General features: G+C 36.7%; 1 protein-coding gene across 16 annotated transcripts in view; it reads left to right on the top strand.

Moving 5' to 3' along the window:
* ELF2 (E74 like ETS transcription factor 2) overlaps nucleotides 1-19,035 on the top strand; it is a 95,653-nt gene that overhangs the window by 40,258 nt on the left and 36,360 nt on the right. For 9 of the 16 annotated variants that reach the window (XR_014263752.1, XM_082462177.1, XM_082462178.1 and 6 more), the window contains one exon: nucleotides 4-169. The exons of 3 other annotated variants lie outside the window; for them this stretch is intronic. Coding sequence is in view for 8 of the 13 variants with exons in the window: in XM_082462177.1 (XP_082318303.1) it covers nucleotides 4-169 (166 nt within the window). In the remaining 5 variants the exon portion in view is untranslated. Of the gene's footprint in view, nucleotides 1-3; nucleotides 170-6,925; nucleotides 7,056-19,035 lie in introns of those variants that run through there. 4 more of the 16 variants (XM_082462164.1, XM_082462167.1, XM_082462166.1 and 1 more) reach the window with 3 other exon arrangements.

Below are 19,035 nucleotides of genomic sequence, written 5' to 3'. Positions count from 1 at the left end.
TAGGAAAGTGGAAAGGTTTCTGAATCTCCAGCAGTGATTGTGGAGCCAGTTCCAAGTGCCAGATTAGAGCAGGGCTATGCAGCCCAGGTTCTGGTTTATGATGATGAGACTTATATGATGCAAGATGTGGCAGAAGAACAAGAAGTTGAGACCGAGAATGTGGAAACAGGTAGACATCTCGTTAAATGTTCATTATTTATAACTTTCTCATTTTGTAAGCGTCAACATTACTATTGCCAATTGAATAATATACCGAAAAACCTCTTTTTAATGCTATTTAGTATAGCTTGGAAACAAGTGAAATATCTCTTGTTTAAGGGAATTGATATACATAAAGTTCTACATTATAATTCTTTGAAGTCCAACAGAGTCTCATATCATGGACCCTAAGGACAAAATAACAGACCCATAATAATAAAACTATTTGTGTCATTTTTTTTTCTGGGAGTGGAAATATTGACTAGTTGTTATTTATTTGTAGAAGTCAATAGGCTAGTATACTAGATTTTTTTAAATTCAAAACATAAATACAGTATTCTCATTCCATAGTAGATTAGAGTTTCTTTTAACCAATATCGGAGCAGTATGATTTCTTTTTTCCTAGGTCAGAAGCATCTTTGTAGTAGTCTATCAGCTTCCTCTTCCCTTTTTGTCTTCTTAGAAATTTTGGTATTTCAGTATGTCTGTGGTGAGATAACTGTATGTTTAATTGGGCATTAGTATGTATAATTCTTGGAGAAACCTTTTCATTTTTGCCATTGACCATAAAGAAAAAAGAGTTTTTTACCAGAAGGATTATAGTGACAATTTTATAATAATAAACATTAAATTTATCTGTATCAGTTAATAGAGAAAAAGAATCCTTATATTTGGTTTACAATCCTAACAAAAATTCTTAATACTTTAGATAAATTTCTTTAAATGTAGCAAAGTCTCATGATTAAAAATTTTGTGTATTTGACGTCTTTCTGCTTGTTGAGGCCCAGCAGCACTCCCTAGTTCTTTTTTTTTTTTTCGGTTGAGCTGAGGGGTTGGAAGTTACCTTGCTCTTCGGAGCAGTGATGAGAACAGTGCCAGCAGACCCCACGTGCAGTGGTGATCTAGTCATCTTATCGAAACAGGTAGCTAAACACTTCATAAAGTCTTCGTGACTGTAGTCTGGAGTGGTACTCGATTTACAGTGCAAGTGGCAGGAAGATACGTAGGTTTTCTTTTGAGAGTTTGGAGAGCTTTCCAGTCCGAAGCTAGAAGGTTAGTGGTAGAGATGAATTTTCTTCTTGAGAAAAAGAATAAGAAGAACTTAGAAAAGTATTATGCAGGACGATATCTTGAAGTAGATATTGTAACTGATTTTATTATAGGAGCATAACTAAAGAGAAAACTAATGGGACAAGAAAAAAGTATGATAGCTTAAGTTGAATGAAAAAAAGTAGAACTGATTGAAATTTCCGGAAAATGTTTTGATCAAAAAGAAAAAAAAGGGAAGACTGATTTTGGTAGCAAATTGGAAACTTTGAAAAATGAAAACTACAGTGCCAAATTTGCGTCAGTAGAAATTTAAATTCACGTTAAAATACCAGAGCCTGTTGACCGAATCTTATTCGTTGTACACTTGATGGTCAACAGTTCATTAATTTAAATTAATCTGGTAAAAACAATTCCAAATAGGAAGCGAATATAATCCATTTAAGGGGTTTTATTTTCTTCATCTTCTTGAACTCTGAAGGTGATGATATCATTTGCAGGGCAAAGGTGTGAGTGATTATAATATTGAAAAAGAGGATGTACAAAGTCTGGATAAAAGAACAATTACTTTTGTGGTATTTTAAAAGTAGTTTTTGAATACTTGATAATGTTTTTTAGGTTTATTTTTCTTCAACACTAAAAGGAAATTTTGGTAAATAACTTAGCTTATATAGTCTAAAAGTAACCTGAGAAGTTCATCTTACATTTTCTTTTTAATTCCATTCTGGCTCATGGATTTTTTAAAATCCACTTTACCTCTAAAATCCATATTACTTCTAAAAATAAGACTAGTATAGTGTAGTTATTCTTGGCTCTCCTTATAGAAGAACACTGTAAAATGCAGAATTCAGGTACAGCTCTTTTAAAGGCAATGCCAAATTCAGACTAAAACTACTTGCTCGTACATCCGTAATCAGAACAGTTTAATACACTCACATTTATTCATCAGAAGGCCTGCAGAACTTGGAGACTACAGTATACTAATTTATTTAAAAATAGCATGGCTCATAGTAACTTAGTAAGATTGTTAATATACATAGTTTAGTTTAGCATCAGTTAATCTGAGCTTAATTTTGTTTCTACTTAAAGACTAAAATGCGTTTTTAAATGAGTTGAAATCTAAATAAATTTTCATTCTCCTGATATCTAGAACCTATGTAGATGAAGAAGGGTTGTTATGACTTAATGTAATGCATACTTCCTTTTAGGTAGTGGATTAGGATTGGGTTCATTTCTTGTGGTGATAATAAATTTTAACTTAAATCCCAGATATATGTAGGTTTTGGAGAGGAAGATGACTGGGAAGTAAAGGAAAGGAACATTTATAAGATGGCTACAGCAGTTTCTGTTTGGTGAATTGGTGGAAATGAGATCTGTAGAGAATAAGATTTCCTTTTGTATGTCTAGGAAGTACTTCCTGGAGCGCTCCTACATCATAATTTAGATTATATTAGTCTAAAAAGTGTTCATAATTATATTTATTGATCTGTTATATCAGTTCTCGGCATGTTCTCACCGAAGTTTTTTTTCTTTTATTCCTGTGTGCCCATGCATATACGTCCATACCAGAAACAGTATTCATGGTGTCAGTCATCCAGGCAGGAGTACTAAAGTCCTATAATGATGTACATTTAGCTGTCTTCATTATTTTGTGTATAAAATGATTTCTTATTTTGTTAGTAGTAATTATAGGCTATCTTGCTTCACTTTTTTATAGACTGAACATCTATATTTCCCTCACAGAGCTTGTGTGTAATAGTAATCCTCTCTTAAATTATATAGGAAAAACCAAGTATATTTTAAAACTTTAAAAATAGACATATTCATCTAAACCTGTAAATTGCTTTTTGATAATAACAAGTTTAGTCATCATAAAGAGCCTTTGAGGAGTAGCAACGAAGTATGCATGAAGGGTGGTCTCGACTCTGGCAGGCCGAAATACCTCTGCCAGTGGCTGCAGAGTCCAGCAGTTTCTGGAGGCCTCTGGAGAGTGATGTGGTGAGTCGGGGGTGAAGAGGAGTCTCTTGGCTTCCCTACTGAGATGTGGAAATGCAGTTTTTATGTTCACTCCTTAAATATATAATATTTATATTTTATATATATATAAATTTTAATAGGTTATTACAGATTACCATGTAAAAAGTAACAAGTTTATACCAATGCCATCAATAATAGATACGTTTTGCGGGAAATCTTTTAAGACTTGGCTGCAAAGACTGAGCTGTTGAGAATATGCTTCTTCATCTTGCACCTTAACTTAAACTATATTTATCCGCATAACCTTCCACTTTAATTTATGAGAATATATCAATAAATACTTCGTATTTGGTATGTGCTGGGGCACTGTGTTCAACATGTTTTTTTCCCTCAAGGTGGTAGTAATTTATATTTTGTGGAGATAAAATATATATATATTATAATCAAAATACAAAGCAGTGTAGAATCCGTTGAGCACTATTTACAAATTCAGAGAAATTTTCAGAAGAGGAAAGTTCAGTTTACAGCATTAGGGAGTGTTTTAGAGAGCGGAGGAGGACAAATGGTAGGATTTGGCTGGGCAGATAGCAGGTAGGCGAAAGGCGCGTAGCCTGAGGGAAATACAGTTAACAAGTGGGTGGGGTGTAGAAATTTGAGGTATGTTTAGAAGATACTGAGTAAATAAGATATTAATAGGAGGTTCCATTAAGAACTGTGGCTAGATTGTGATTTGAAGCTAAGAGTTAGTAATCAGCCATATAAAAGACAAAGATTTGGAAGGTTTTGAGTAGAAAGTACTAAGTGATCAGTATCTCAGTAGATAGAGAATGGATTGTAGGGAAAAGATGAGGCAGGAAGACTAGCTCTTGTAGTATGTATGACTCAGGGATGGCTTGAGAAGTATTAAAACAAGGTAGAAGCAATAGGAACAGAAGGGGCTTATATGAGCACTTCTACTATGTGAGATCTAATAAGACTAGGCATGATAGATTAGGGGGAGAAACATAGATAGGTAAGGTATTACTCAGCTTTTTGACCCTAATAATGGCGAAAGTATCATAAAGAGTTTTGAGGAAGGCAAGACTGTTTGGGGAAGCAGTTAAGTTTGATAATAAGCATGTTGATTTTGATTTGAAGCAGAGCACCTAAGGGGAGATAATTAGGTATTTAGAGATGTGCGAACGTATGGTCAGTGTCCCATTACAAAAGAGAGGGCATATTCAAATTAGGGTAATTTACGGAATGTTGCAATAAATGGCTAAGTTACAAGTGTGTCGGCAAGTGTAGGGTAACCGGAGGTGATGGGGTGCTACTCCAGAGCTAGCAGGAGCGGGGCTGTTTCTGTCCTTTGGCCCAAGGGCCAGACAGAGGGAAGGGTTCCTGGAACCCAGAAGGAGAGCCCTGGAGAGAGGGTTACCTTGAGAGAATCTGGGACCTTTGATCAAAGGACATAGCTGACTTGAGGGCAGTGCCACAGAGAGGGAGCCAGGGAAGTCAGCCTCCTGGGACAGAGTGAAGGGTGGAGTACAGATCTGTAGGGGCAAATGGAAGGTTGTCTAGTACAACTGAAGCTTCGTACAGAAAGGTCAAGCAGAGACCAGCTCGGGGTCATCCTCACTGAAGCCATGGAAATAAACGAAAACTCCAAGGGGAAAGGAATTTGAGAGATTTCCCCAAGGGGAAGATTTTTAAATTCTATATTTGTCACTCTGTGATAGATAACAAAGGACACAGAATTAAGAAATTAACTTTAGGGAATGTTTACATTTTGAAGACCAGAAGAAGAGCCAAACAAAGAGTAGTCAAATATAATAAAAAATCCTGGGTGACTAATCCGGAGCTTAATTTTTTTTTTTTTTTTTTTTTCTTTTAAGCCTTTTAAGTGGCTCTCTTTAGTAAGAAAGGGAAGAATATTGATTGGGTTAGTTAGTCCTGGTTTCAGGTTTCCACTTTATCACTTACTTGGCAGTATTTAACTGTTCCAGAGTCTATCTCACTGTCGTAAAATAGGAATTCAGTGTTGTGAGGATTATATAAAATAAACCTATAAAGCACAGCGCTTGTGATGTAAGTGCTCTGTAAGTGTTCCTTAACTTCATTAAAACCTTTCCTTGTGCCTTCAGATATGGAGAAGGTCTTTTATACATTAAAACAACATTTGTTTAATACTTCTCTGTTGTAGTTTTCTCTTTCCGTTCACTTTGACTTTTTAAAATGACAAATGTTTTATACCTTAAGTCTGTACTTTTTCCTTCTCATTCCTTCCTTAACTTACTGTGCTCTGGCATCTACATTTATCATTCTCCTGAAGCTCTTTGTTTATCAGATTTCAAAGTCCACTCCTCTACCAAATTCATTGACTCATGGAATCATCCAGAAGTAGAGCCTTTTAAATCTGGCCTTCTTATCTTCAGAAACACTGTACTCTAGCAGTTTTCCTTTCTGCCCTTCTCATGGCTGTGCTATTTGTGCTTCTGAGCTTTTGCTCAAATATAGTTTTCTATCAAGAATGTCTTTAAGTATTATCCATTCCTTCAGGCCCAACCACATGAAGCTGTCCGCAGCAATTGTGGCCTACGTTAAACACTCCCTTTCCTGATCTTCTGTGAGACCATCTGGACTTAGACACATGATCATTGACTTTCTTACACTGTTCTTGTGTGTATACTCCTTTTGTTTTCAAAGTGAGCATACAAGCCCCTGAGTACAGAGCCCATATTTTTATTTTGTTGAATATAGCATATAATACAGAGTTTAACACATAGCTGTTAAGAAATACAGACTGAAGCAAATTGAGTTTTGACTTAGAATTGCACTATAATGAAGAACCATCTATGTAAAATCTTAAGTATGTTTTCTTTTTTGTTTATATGCTAAATATTGAATACCGGTAGGGTTATTTAAAATATAAAAAGGTAGTCATCCAAAAAACATAAATATGGTCATCCAGAATATATCAAAGCCATAATGTTGTCATACTTAGATTAACTTCATCTTAAAATCACAGTTAGTTTTAGTCATTCTTGCTTACACCTAAATTTGATTTTTTTTTTTAATCATAAAAGCAATACGTGTTCATTGGAAAAACTGGAAAGTATTACAAAGAATAAACAGTGAAAATCACCCATAATCTTACCAGTGAGGGGGCAGTAACTACCACATTTCTAAATTTCCCGCTGGCCTTTTTTATGTATGTTTTAAGCATATTTAGCATCATGTTATGTAATACACGTAGACTTATTTATTAATCTTTACTAACAAACATTGGCTCAGAGGGATCTGGTAGCTTCCTACTTCTCTCTTCTGCTCATTGGGAACAGGACTTTGGTTTTTAACCAAGTATCAAAACATAAAAGGTTGGTCTTATTAGTTAAATTAATTATCAAGAGAACTTAGAAAACTTTTTTTTTTTTTTTTTTGTGATCAACAAAATTGTGTTTAGAGGTTAGTTGAAAAGATAGATGAATGATAAGAATTTTTATATACTTCAACAAGAAAGTAGTGCTTTTTTTTAATAAATGAAAGTTCAGGTTTTTGAAATGCAGTTTTAAAAAATAAAACCAGATTTCTATTGAAAAATAAGATAAGGAACCACATTTCTTTCTTGAAGACTCTCAAGACTAGGTTGACCTCACGATGAGCCTTGATAACTTTTGTATGTGTTATACCATCAGAAATCCTCCCTGTGGCACAAAAGGACTCTTTTAATTAGAAAATATTGTTGCCACAGGGAGGTAGAAGATCGACATGAAAAACTGGGGATCTGAAAAGGAGCCCCTACCCTAGGATTACCTGAAGGTGAAACAGATTGAGCCAGAAGGAAGACAATGCTGGTAGGTTGGTCTTTAATTTATTAAGAATGTTTGCAATTTTACATTTAACTACAATGATTTCAGCTGTGTTTCCGTATTTTTGTTTAAAGGGTGACAACGATCCCTCCTTGCGGAGGGAAAAAGATTATAATAGTATTTTTCCGCCTAAGGAATCTGCTGTCTAAGTTAATTCCCTGCCGTGTCCCTAATATCTGTTTCTTCTATAGACAAAACTCTAGGTCTGTCTCCCGCCTTCACTTCCTTCGAAGTTACCACTGACTGAACATCTTCAAGTCTTTTTTTTTTTTTTTTTTTATTTGTGTTATTTCTGTTTCTAATCTATACTTTTTCCTAAAATAATTTTTTAAGAAGTGTTTTCTTTCAATTATCTATTTTCTTGAATTTAGCCTGGTCACTAGTTTTCTAAAAAGGTAAAATGTGCGTCTTAAGTTTATTTAGTTTTGATTCTAGAATTGTGTGAATTATAATTATACTATTATTTAGATTAGTTAGAAAGCCTTATTAGAGAGAAGTTTTTAATATTTTATTAACAGTATTTCATTTAAGATGCCATCAATTGTAAGAAACGTTATTTTTAGACCACTAAAAGAAAAACCTGCCGGCAATTACAAATTTTAGGATATCGTCAGTTGTAAAATACATCCTGATTTCAGAGATGTCAGAATGTGAAAAAATGTATGTCTTAGAATTAATGAAATATGTTATCATGCAATTCTGAATCGTCCTGAAATTCCCATTATCTGGGAATTGGATATTAAAATATCAGGTTCATGAAAAATGGAGGTGAGTTGCAGTTGTGGAAGTCCCTGCATGTGCTGAGTATGATCTCTAAATTCTTTACTGTCATTTAAGAGAGGGTATTTAAAAAACCATTTAACTATACTGTTTAACAGTATACAAAGTAACCATATAAGGTAATAAATTACGGAGGGTATAGAAGATGAAAAAGTATTTTAATAAGATGCTTTTACTTAATCAGTAGGTAGAGCTTGGGAATTCCCTGGTGGTCCAGTGGTTAGGACTTGGTGCTTTCTCGGGCCCTGGTCAGGGAACTACGATCCCACAAGCAGCACGGCCAAAAAAAAAAAAAAAAAAGTAGAGTTTTATCATAATTGTCAGTTTTTAATTGGATTTTGTGATCTAGAAAGAAAATGAAATGAAGCTTCTCTGCTTTCTAAACTATCACTTTAAAACAGGGTCCTTCAAGGGCTCTTTAAAGTAGCCACTGATTTTTAGTGCACCTTGAATGTAAGTTTTACAGATTATTAATTATGTGAAGGAGAGTGGCCAAAAGCAAAGAACAACCCTGTCAATTAATAAAACAAATGAAAAGGAATGATTTTAAATGGTATCTGTATGCTTTTCAGGAAACATCTATTTTATATAAAAGGAAAGATAAGTATATCCAGACAGTCGATCATTAGAGGATATTTGTTTAATTTGGGAAACCAGTAGCATTCATTCCTTTGCACTCAGACTTGTTTTTTTAAACACTAATTAACTTCCAATTTTGCATATAACAATGTGTCTAAGTAATACAGTTTTGTTAATTCAGACTGAGGAGAGGGCTAAATACAGATTATATGGAATTTTAAATGAGTAGTACACAAGGTTATAGGTGTTGCCAAGTCGGGATAGCTCAGACTTCTTAGATATACACACAGGAATGCTTTAAAACATGTCTCTAGGCAGATCCATGCATTCATTCCTCAGCCAGCTCTTACTGAGGGCCAGCAGCATGTCAGGCTCAGCTGAATACCTTGTCTTTGCCCCCACCAGGCTTTCAGCTTTGTGGAGAAGGTGAACAGTTAAACACGTTGTTACAATAAAATGTGATGAGTTAACGTTGTGATAGGATTAATGAAAGGTTTAGAGAGTATACAGTAGGGGAATGGCTAGGAGGTCAGAGAATGCCTCCCTGAGGAAGTGACATTTAAACAGGTTTGAAGGGTCTGAAGCAATTAGCCAAGCAGAGGATAGCATGTCTGAAGGTCTGGAGGAAGGAGAGCATGGCCTATTTGATTTGCAGAAAGGAATTCAACATGGCTGGAATATGGATTATGAGAAGGAAAGGGGATGAAAATGAGGCTAAAGAGGTAAAATCTTAACGGGTGAGGACTCTGAAAGCTTTGTACCTGTTTTTTGGGCCTTATCTAAAGGGCAATGGGAAGCCTTTTAAGAGATTTAAACAAAGTATGTTTTTTATACAAATTTAGTTGTTTCCAAAATACTGAGTACTGTGAAATGGAAAGTAAAGGAAGACAGTCAAAGCATTACCTAAAATAAAGACTGAACTCCGTAGCTCCTCATTCACAGTTCCCTGGTTTTAAGCTAGTTGACTATTCTTATTCACTTTCCACTAAATTGCCCGCCTCTGCAGAGGTGGGCTATAGATATGCTCATTGCCCGTACTAAGCTACAAGTTACAGAGATTAAGGTATTTGCACAACTAGCGTTTCTTTTTGGAATCAAAAGTTGGGTGCTTTGGTATAATGCTGTCTCAGGAGAAGGAATCATTCATTGTTCCTTATGCATCCCCCGTGCCCCTTTGTAAACTTGGAAAAGGGTCTATGCGTTTTCTCAGATTTGTGAAGGGGACCGTAACTTAGAGGAGGTCAGGAACACTTTTAACACGGCTATTAACTGTTAACTTTTGTGTGTTTTTTAAATCTTTTTATATTGTGGGCCTCTTTGGCCATATGATGAAGCCCGTGGACCTTCTCTCAGAACAATGTTTTTAAATATATGAAATACCTAGGATTGCCAAGGAACCAAATATATTGAAATGTAGCTTTCAGACTATTTTTAACTGTGACATATTAATACATACGTTTCTTTAATAATGCATTAAACAGTGAGATCTAGTGGCAGATCTAATTTACTGCTGTAATTTCAAAGTAGTGACCGTAAAGTATATTTTGAGATACATGTAACAACTATAATATGATAGGAAAATATTTTATGATTTCTGTTGGTCGTGAGTCACAGATACTGGGAAAACTACTGTGGTTTGTACTTTTATTTAAAAGTAAAGTGCTGAATTTCAGTTGGAATCTAAAAAACGGCTTTCCCAGATCTCATCCGTGTCTTATTTTACCTGTCCTTCGTATTCTGCCTTATTTCTGCTTTCTTTCCTTAATACCGCATAGTAGGCATCTGAATACAGTGTTATGATCTCTGATAAGGAAAAAAACCCTCTCAACTGTACACTGGTAGTTTTTCATGTCACTTAATGCATTGACTTAATTTAACTTCTTCTAAAAACATTCTAATGTTTGAACATTAAGTACATTTCTTTAAAGCCTCATCTAGTATTTTATGACCTTTTTGTTGGCTTGAGATCCCTTCTATTTCCATGAGAAACATTTCTGTGGCCAGTGGCTCTCAGACTTGAGCATACGTCAGAATCATCTGGAGTGCTTGTTAAAACACAGATCGCTAGCCCCACCTCCAGGATTTGTGACTTAGTGAGCTGGAATTCAAGAATTTGCATTTTTAAAAATATAAATGTATTTACTTATTTATTTTTGGCTGCGTTGGGTCTTTGTTGCTGCACACGGGCTTTCTATAGTTGCAGCGAGTGGGGGCTGCTCTTCGCTGCGGTGCGCGGGCTTCTCATTGCGGTGGCTTCTCTTGTTGTGGAGCACGGGCTCTAGGCGCGCGGGCTTCAGTAGTTGTGGCACGTGGTCTTAGTAGTTGTGGCACACGGGCTTAGTTGCTCCGCGGCATGTGGGATCTTCCCGGCCCAGGGCTCGAACCTGTGTCCCCTGCATTGGCAGGTGGATTCTTAACCACGGCGCCACCAGGGAAGTCCTGAGAATTTGCATTTTTAACAAGTCCCCAGGTGATGCTGATGTTGATGCTGCTGGCTCAGGGATCATACTTTGAGAACCATTACCTCGGCTGTTGGGAATGATAGCACCAAAAGAGAGCTTCTGCCATCATGAGAACTCAGTTAATCCCGTAGTTTCTTACTGTGTATAGTATACCCGTCACAAAGATTGCTGTTGCGGGTGAAGAGATACTAAAGTTCTTTCAGGCTTATATGAGGTGATGTCATGCATTGCTGCTGTTAATTAATTCACCAGTAAACATTCATTGAGCATCTACTACATACCAGGCACTATTTAGAGCATGGGACTAGAGCAATGGACAAGAGGGGCAATGTCTGCATTCATGCAATACTTAGACTCTAGTGAGGAAAACATGTAAATTCACCATAGTGTAAGATTGCTTTGTCACAAATCAGAATACATAAATTAACAACTCCTGAGATTGTTGTTTAGAGTTAATATTAGCAATTAAGTTAAAATAATAAATTCGTGAATCATTTCTTTTCAAGCAGTTGAAGCAGCAGATAAATTCTCCCTTCTCCTCCTCCATATGTCAGTCTTTAAGTACAGCTGAGATAATGGTAAACTTAATACTTATCATGTACAAAGTACCTATTCTATGCACAGTACTGCTCCTAGGGAGTAAGTGATTCATAGTTGAATAAAACATGGTGGCTGGACTCAAAGAAGGTTACCAACTAAGTTGAGAAAAACAAGTATTTGAGGAAATAATAGTATGAAGTAGATAGGGTTGGGGAAAGGTGAGGAAAGACAAAGAATTGCCAGGTATAGTAGTTAGTCTATAAGTTCCAGGTTGCATTATTGCTATTGTAATGGGTCATATTTAAATGTTATCATAAGGGCACAGTTGACTGGTAAGGCAGAGGGGTTTAGGGACAGAGAAGCAAGTCAGATGGAATTAAGCATTCCTAAATCTCACCTTTTTTTTTTTTTTTAATGTGTGTACAGTACCATCAAAAACATGAGTGACTTTCCCATTCACAAAAAATAAGGGGACAGTGCTAAGAACTAACCGTGTGTGCAGAGGTTAGTTGCAATTTGGGAGTGGGATTAGGAGATGAGGTAGGACTAATTTTTCTTTAAAAATTTTTCTACATTTCTGTAATTTTTTTTCCATTGAGCATATCAAGGGAAGAAGGAATGTAGCCGGTTTCCTCTCTTTCCATTAGACATTGTTAAGGTGTAGAGTACCAGTTTTTATAATAGATGTCACATATTCTCCAAGTTTACGTTCAGCATTTGGTCATAACTGGATGTTTGATTTCTTTTTACTTTGTAGATCAGCCAGAATATATATATTACTTAAAAGGAATGAACAATTAAATCTTTAAATTTAATGAAAAATGCTTTTCATATGTTTTCTATAAGACTGAGTCATGATAATAAGTACTTATCCTCCAGGACTTACTTAAGAATATATTTGAACAATATGAATTATTTGTTAGCTAGAACTTAGAGATTTTCTTATCACTAGATGAGCTTGCAAAAGATGACCCTAGAAAGTTTTACGTCAAAAAGAAAGGAGTTATGTCTCTAAACTGGTTAGCAAAATGGGACTTCTTGGTGTGCATGGTGTTTGATTGACAAGACTTTTAGGAGAATCTGAATCCTGTTTTTTTTTTTTTTTTTTTTTTAATATATATATCACCTTTTTTCCCCCCTGCAACTTAATCCTCATAAAATAAAGATTTAGAATAATAACTTACAATGAAAAAATTCTTTTGAAGAGGGAATCAAGGATTTGGTTCAAGAGGAGAAAAGAACTCAAACAGGTAGCATCTATTACTACTTGGATTTACAACAGTAAGCTTTAGCCGTTTGGTTTGGAAAAAACAAGGCTGGCAGAATCACATTTGTTTTTAATTCCATTGCTACATTACAGGCCTGCTTAGGAGGCCCTCAGAAGTGCCAGTTATCTATTTGAGGTAAGAAGACACCGATTATTATGTCTAGGCTTCATCTGCAGGCTATGTTCTGGGAAGAGAGGCCTCCACACACAAAAAAGGAAGAACTTTCGGTGAACCTCATCCATGGGAATAAAAGTAAGGGGCAGAAGCCAGTGCATTCAGTTTACCAACTCACAAAGGGAGTCAGGAGTTTTTCATTAGAATTAGTAGCAAGCACTTTAACAAAAAGAATCCCTATATACTTGTTTTTGGCGGCTGCAAGAAATGGGGAGGCTAATGAAAGAGTAGTTAATTCTACAATTAATCTTAGGGGAAACAGAATCCTCAGAGATAGAATAGTTGAAAGGAGAAGAAAGCAGACTGAATTTCCTTCCGAGGAAAGAAAAGAGCTTGAGGAGTTGCCCTGTCTTTGAGGCCATTTGCGAGGTTATCCGAGGCTGCCCTTGGTGCGTGTAGCACTTTTTTTGTGTGGGCTCGAACAAGAAATTAGATATAGCCTTGACTGTAAAGGAGCTTGTCTCTATTGGGGAAACTATATAAGAAAACAACTCTTTATAACCTAAAGACTGTTGTGAGAGTGAGGAGGAGAGAGCTGTTAGCTCCTGTAATGGAAAGTTCATATTTTAGCTGAGCCTGGAAAGATAAACTTTCATTTGGGAAGTGTTGAAGAAAAAAAATTCAATGACAGTCATTAAAGTACAGTAAGGAAGACTTTATTCAAGGTTGGGGGGCGCGGGTATTGTGAGAAGTCATCATTTCCACCCTTTCGTCCCTTACCTCCTAGTTCATTACCAAATCATGTCAGTTTTACCTTCAAATGTATCGTAAGTCTATACCAATTTCTTTCCAACTTTATTGCTACTAGCCTAGTCCAACCTGTAGTTATTTTTTATATGAGCTACTGCTTTGGCCTTTGGCCTTCTAATAGGTCTTGTGTTCATTCCTGCCCACCACCCCCGGAACCCCAAGCAATCCATTCTTCACATTGTAGGCCAGGTGATTGAAAAAATATATTGGGTTGGCCAAAAATTTCCTTTGGTTTTTAAGTAAAAAGACATTTTTCGTTTTCACCAAGAACTTTATTGAACAACGTGTTCACCTCCACTACCTTCTGCCATTTTTCAGGTAACTTCATAATTCCATCTTCCCAAAACTTTTTATCTTTTTGAGCAAAGAACTGTTCCAGGTGCCTTTTACAGGCTTCCAGGGAATCAAAATTTTTTCCATTAAGAGAATTTTCTGAAGACCGAAATAAATGGAAATCCGTAAGTGCAATGTCTAGTGACTATGGCGGATGCATCAGGACTTCCCAGCCAAGCTGTAACAGTTTTTGCCTGGTCATCAAAGAAACATGCGGTCTTGCATTATCCTGATGGAAGATTATGGGTTTTCTGTTGACTAATTCTGGACGCTTTTCGTAGAGTGCTGCTTTCAGTTGGTGTAATTGGGAGCAGTACTTGTTGGAATGAACTGTTTGGTTTTGCAGAGGGAGCTCATAGTAGAGGACTCCCTTCCAGTCCCACCATATACACAACATCACCTTCTTTGGATGAAGACCGGCCTTTGGTGTGGTTGGTGGTGGTTCATTTCGCTTGCCCCACGGTCTCTTCCGTTCCACATTATTGTGCAGTATCCACTTTTCATCGCCCATCACGATTTGTTTTAAAAATGGAACGTTTTCGTTACGTTATCGCATGCGGCAAGGTGGTCAAGAAGGTGTTTTCCGCTTAACTTACGTGGAACCCAAACATCAAAACGATTAACGTAAGCAAGCTGGTGCAAATGATTTTCAGCGCTTGATTTGGATATTTTGAGTATGTCAGCCATCTCCCGCGTGGTATAATGTTGATTGTTCTCAGTGTCTCGATTTGATCGCTATCAACTCCAACTGGTCTACCCGACCGTGGAGCATCGTCCAACGAGAAATCTCCAGCACGAAACTTCGCAGACCACTTTTGACACGTTCCATCAATCACGGCACCTTCTCCATACACTGCACAAATCTTTTTTTTTGCGTTTCAGTTGCGTTTTTACCTTTCTTGAAATAATAAAACATCATATGCCGAAAATGTTGCTTTTTTTCCTTCCATCTTCAGTATTAAAATCGCTACAGAAAAATTCACCAATTTTGATAATTTTTTTTAAATGCATGCTGATATGAGAGCTGTCACAATACAGTCCAACAGCATTGTTTTGAATGAAGTTAAAGACAGCTAAGCGCTACTAGAGCCATCTTACGGAAAAAACCGAACGAACTTTTTGACCAACCCAATATTTATAAATTGAATCATGATATTACCTTCCATAAAACCTTCTAGTGGTTCTAATTGCACACAGGATACTAGTCAGGATTTTTAACATGGCTTTCAAGACACTGAATAATTGGGCTCTCCTCTCATGCATCTAGAAACAGTAACAACAATAATAGCAACAAAAAACAGAACCCTAACATTAATATTTCTTTACTGTATTGCCAGGAATAGTTCTTAGAGCTTTATACAATAATAGATTTAATACTTTCAGCAACCCTAGGCTGAATATAGCCTTTCTAAGGCTAGACATCTATTCAAGTGGTGGAGCAAGGACTTCAAGTCAGCTAGTACGCCAGCTAGGGCTCCAGAGCCCAAGCTCTTAAGCATTATACTCTGATGAATTACACAGTACCCTCACCCCAGACATACACACACAGTGTCGTCTTTTCGCCTTTCCGTTAATCCAGACTTTACCTTCCCAGGGTGCTCTTGTATGCTGTTTTCTTTCCGGAACATACTGCGTTTCATTTTTCAGCTTTTCGTTCCTGGTCATCTTTTGGATATCAGTTTGAAAGTCACTCTCTCGGAGGGAGGTAGGGGCTTTAGCTGATACTCTTCAGTCTCAACTAGGGCTGTTCTGTTACTTTCGTCAGAGACTCGCATTCCCTTTTCTTTTTGGGTTACCACCTACAACTTGTGATACAGTAAACCCCCATGATGAAGTAGTAAGTAATTCTAAAAAAATTCAAATCACATAGAAATGGCATTCTTGTGAGTTTAATAAAACGACCCGAGTCAGTCTTTGTGGAGCAGGAAGTGCGTGTGTGGAATGGGTTCCAGGATTCAGAATAAGGTATCCAAGTCAGTCTGAGGTCAGACTTCGGTGGTTTGGTGCCACCTGCTGGTAGCTGTGTAGTCCAGTGACTGCTGTGGGAGATGGGAGCCAATTCCCAGTTAAAATTTATCTGAATTCATGTATTCATGAAGTTTTACTGTATTCTATTTGCGTTTATTGTTTAGTCTTTCCACTCAATGCTTCGTAAGTCCAGAGACCATATGCCCTGTGTTAACTGGTATTGGTCAAAGCCAGGCACCAAGTAGGTTTTGAATAACGTATTTGTTGAGTGACTGAGTGAGTCAGAAAACATCATGAACCAGAGCAGAATTTCAGGAATTTTGTATTTTATTTAGAAACTGACAAGTAATGTAGTTTAACTAGAGATTAGGCTTTGTAGAGGCATATGGTTGAGAAAAGTGAGCCTAGAAAGATAGAGTGGAACCAGACTTTGGTGGCCTTTGAATTAAATAGATAGGAACTGTGTGAAACATGATCTGGAGAAGATGAGAAGTGAAAAGAAGGACATTTATTTTAAGCAGCTAGAGCATACTAAAATAATAGAAATAGGAGGTCTGGCTTCCAAAATACTAAGTTGGGGGGTAGGTTAGGGAGTAAACTAAACTTTTAACCCATCTAACAGAAAGGCAACAAAGAGCAGAAAAAAACTATGGGAATACAAATCATAAATCAAGACAGTAGGGACTTCCCTGGTGGCTCGGTGGTTAAGAATCCGCCTGCCAATGCAGGGGACGCGGGTTCGAGCCCTGGTCTGGGAAGATCCCACATGCCGAGGAGCAACTAAGCCCATGCGCCACAACTACTGAGCCTGTGCTCTAGAGCCTGTGAGCCACAACTACTGAGCCCGCGAGCCACAACTAGTGAAGCCCATGCACCTAGAGCCCGTGCTCTGCAACAGGAGAAGCCACCGCAATGAGAAGCCCGCGCACCGCAACAAAGAGTAGCCCCCGCTCGCCGCAACTAGAGAAAGCCCGCGTGCAGCAGTGAAGACCCAACGCAGCCATAAATAAACAAACAAATAAATAAATAAATAAAACATTTATTTAAAAAATCAAGACTGTAGAAATAGTCCAAAACATCAATTATATTAAAATTACCAATTGTGCTCTTAACACGAGTCTGTGCTATTTTTAACAGATACACAAAACAAAATTTAAAGAAAGGAAAAATATATTTATCAGAGAAATACCAAATAAATCTGCTGTAATAAAATAGAATTCAGGGTGCAGATCTTTAATTGGGACAAAGAGAGGCTTTTCAAACTGCTAAAAGGAACAGTCCAGAAAATATAATCATCATAAACTTATATGCATCTAACAACATAGCCTTGAAATATCATTTAAAGTAAAAACTTTCAGGAATTCCCTGGCTGTCCAGTGGTTAGGACTCTGCGCTTCCACTGCAGGAAGATCCACTAAGATACCGTAAGCCACGTGGTGTGGCAAAATAAATAAAGTAAGTAAGTAAGTAAATAAATAAATAAATAGATAAATAGAAACTTTCAGAATTGCAAGGCGAAGTGGACATGTCTACAAAACTGGGACTTTAAAACACCTTTGTGGGGAAACGCTAGTCTGCCATCTCCATGGTCTGCTGGCTTTCTGAATAAAGTCGTATTCCTTGCCTCAAAAAAAAAACAAAAAAAACAAAAAAAAACTGTCAAAATTGAAAAATCAGGCAGACACAAAATTTAAAATGACATCAAAGAATTAAACCACAGGATTAACAAATTTTATAAGCTGGAGATCTATAGAACATTGTAGTTAACTGAATAAAATACAACTTCGTACATTTTCTTTTTCCAGTTATATACAGGTCAGCTTTTTTAAAAATAATTAATTAATTAATTAATTAATTATTTTAATTTTTGGCTGTGCTGGGTCTTCGTTTCTGTTTCTGTGCGAGGGCTTTCTCTAGTTGCGGCAAGCGGGGGCCACTCTTCATCACGGTGCATGGGCCTCTCACTATCGCGGCCTCTCTTGTTGCGGCTCACAGGCTCCAGACGCGCAGGCTCAGTAGTTGTGGCTCACGGGCCCAGTTGCTCCGTGGCACGTGGGATCCTCCCAGACCAGGGCTCGAACCCGTGTCCCCTGCACTGGCAGACAGATTCTCAACCACTGCGCCACCAGGGTAGCCCCTACAGGTCAGCTTTTAACTGTGTACTATGTCATAGAAGAATCTCAACAATGTCTGGAAAATCAGTGTCATTCAAAATATACTATTTCATCATAATGCAATAAAATTAGAAATCAACAATGAAAAGACAACCAAAATACTTATAATATTGGCAACTAAAAACTCACAAATTGGAAATTCTCTGGTGGTCCAGTGGTTAGGACTCGGTGATTTCACTGCCGTGGGCCGTGGGCCTGGGTTCAATCCCTGGTCAGGGAACTAAGATCCCGCAAGCTGTGCAGTGTGGCCAAAACAAAAATAAAATAATAAAAACTCACTAATTAATGAAAGAAAGAGGAAATGAAATTTATGAAATATTTGTAGCTAAATAACAAAGCATTGCATGCAAAAATTTAGATGTGAACTTAAGCAGAACTCACTGAGAAATTTAATAGCTCTAAGTGGGTTAATTGGAAAATAAGAAAGGTTGATAAAATGAGCATCTGCTCAACTCTAGATGTTAATAAAGGACCAACAGAATAAATCCAAATTGAGTAAAAGAAATACTAAGTCTATATTAATTAAATAGAAAATAGAACAGAATAGATTATTAATACCGTAAAATTAATAAAAATGGATGAATCTCTATAAAGACAGATCAAGGAAAAATGAGTACTATTAAAAACAAAAATATGACCAACAGAATAGAGTTTAAAAACCATAAGAAAATACTATAAACAACCTATTGCCATAAAATTTGAAAACCTACAAAGTGAGCAACTAAAAAAAAAATATATATATGTATATATATATAAATTACAGCTGACTCAAGAGGAAATAGAAAACCTAGGCAAATCAATAACCATTTAAGGTCTTTAATTTTACATATGCATCCCCTCATTCAAATAAAATTTATCAGACCCAGTTCTGTTTCTAAAATTTCAAGGGATGCATAATCCCTATCATGTACAAACTGTCATAGAAAACAGTAAAAGA

The sequence above is a fragment of the Balaenoptera physalus genome (assembly GCF_965194825.1).
Source record: "Balaenoptera physalus genome assembly, chromosome: 5".
NCBI lineage: Eukaryota > Metazoa > Chordata > Mammalia > Artiodactyla > Balaenopteridae > Balaenoptera > Balaenoptera physalus.
This window is presented reverse-complemented; position numbering and strand designations above follow the sequence as displayed.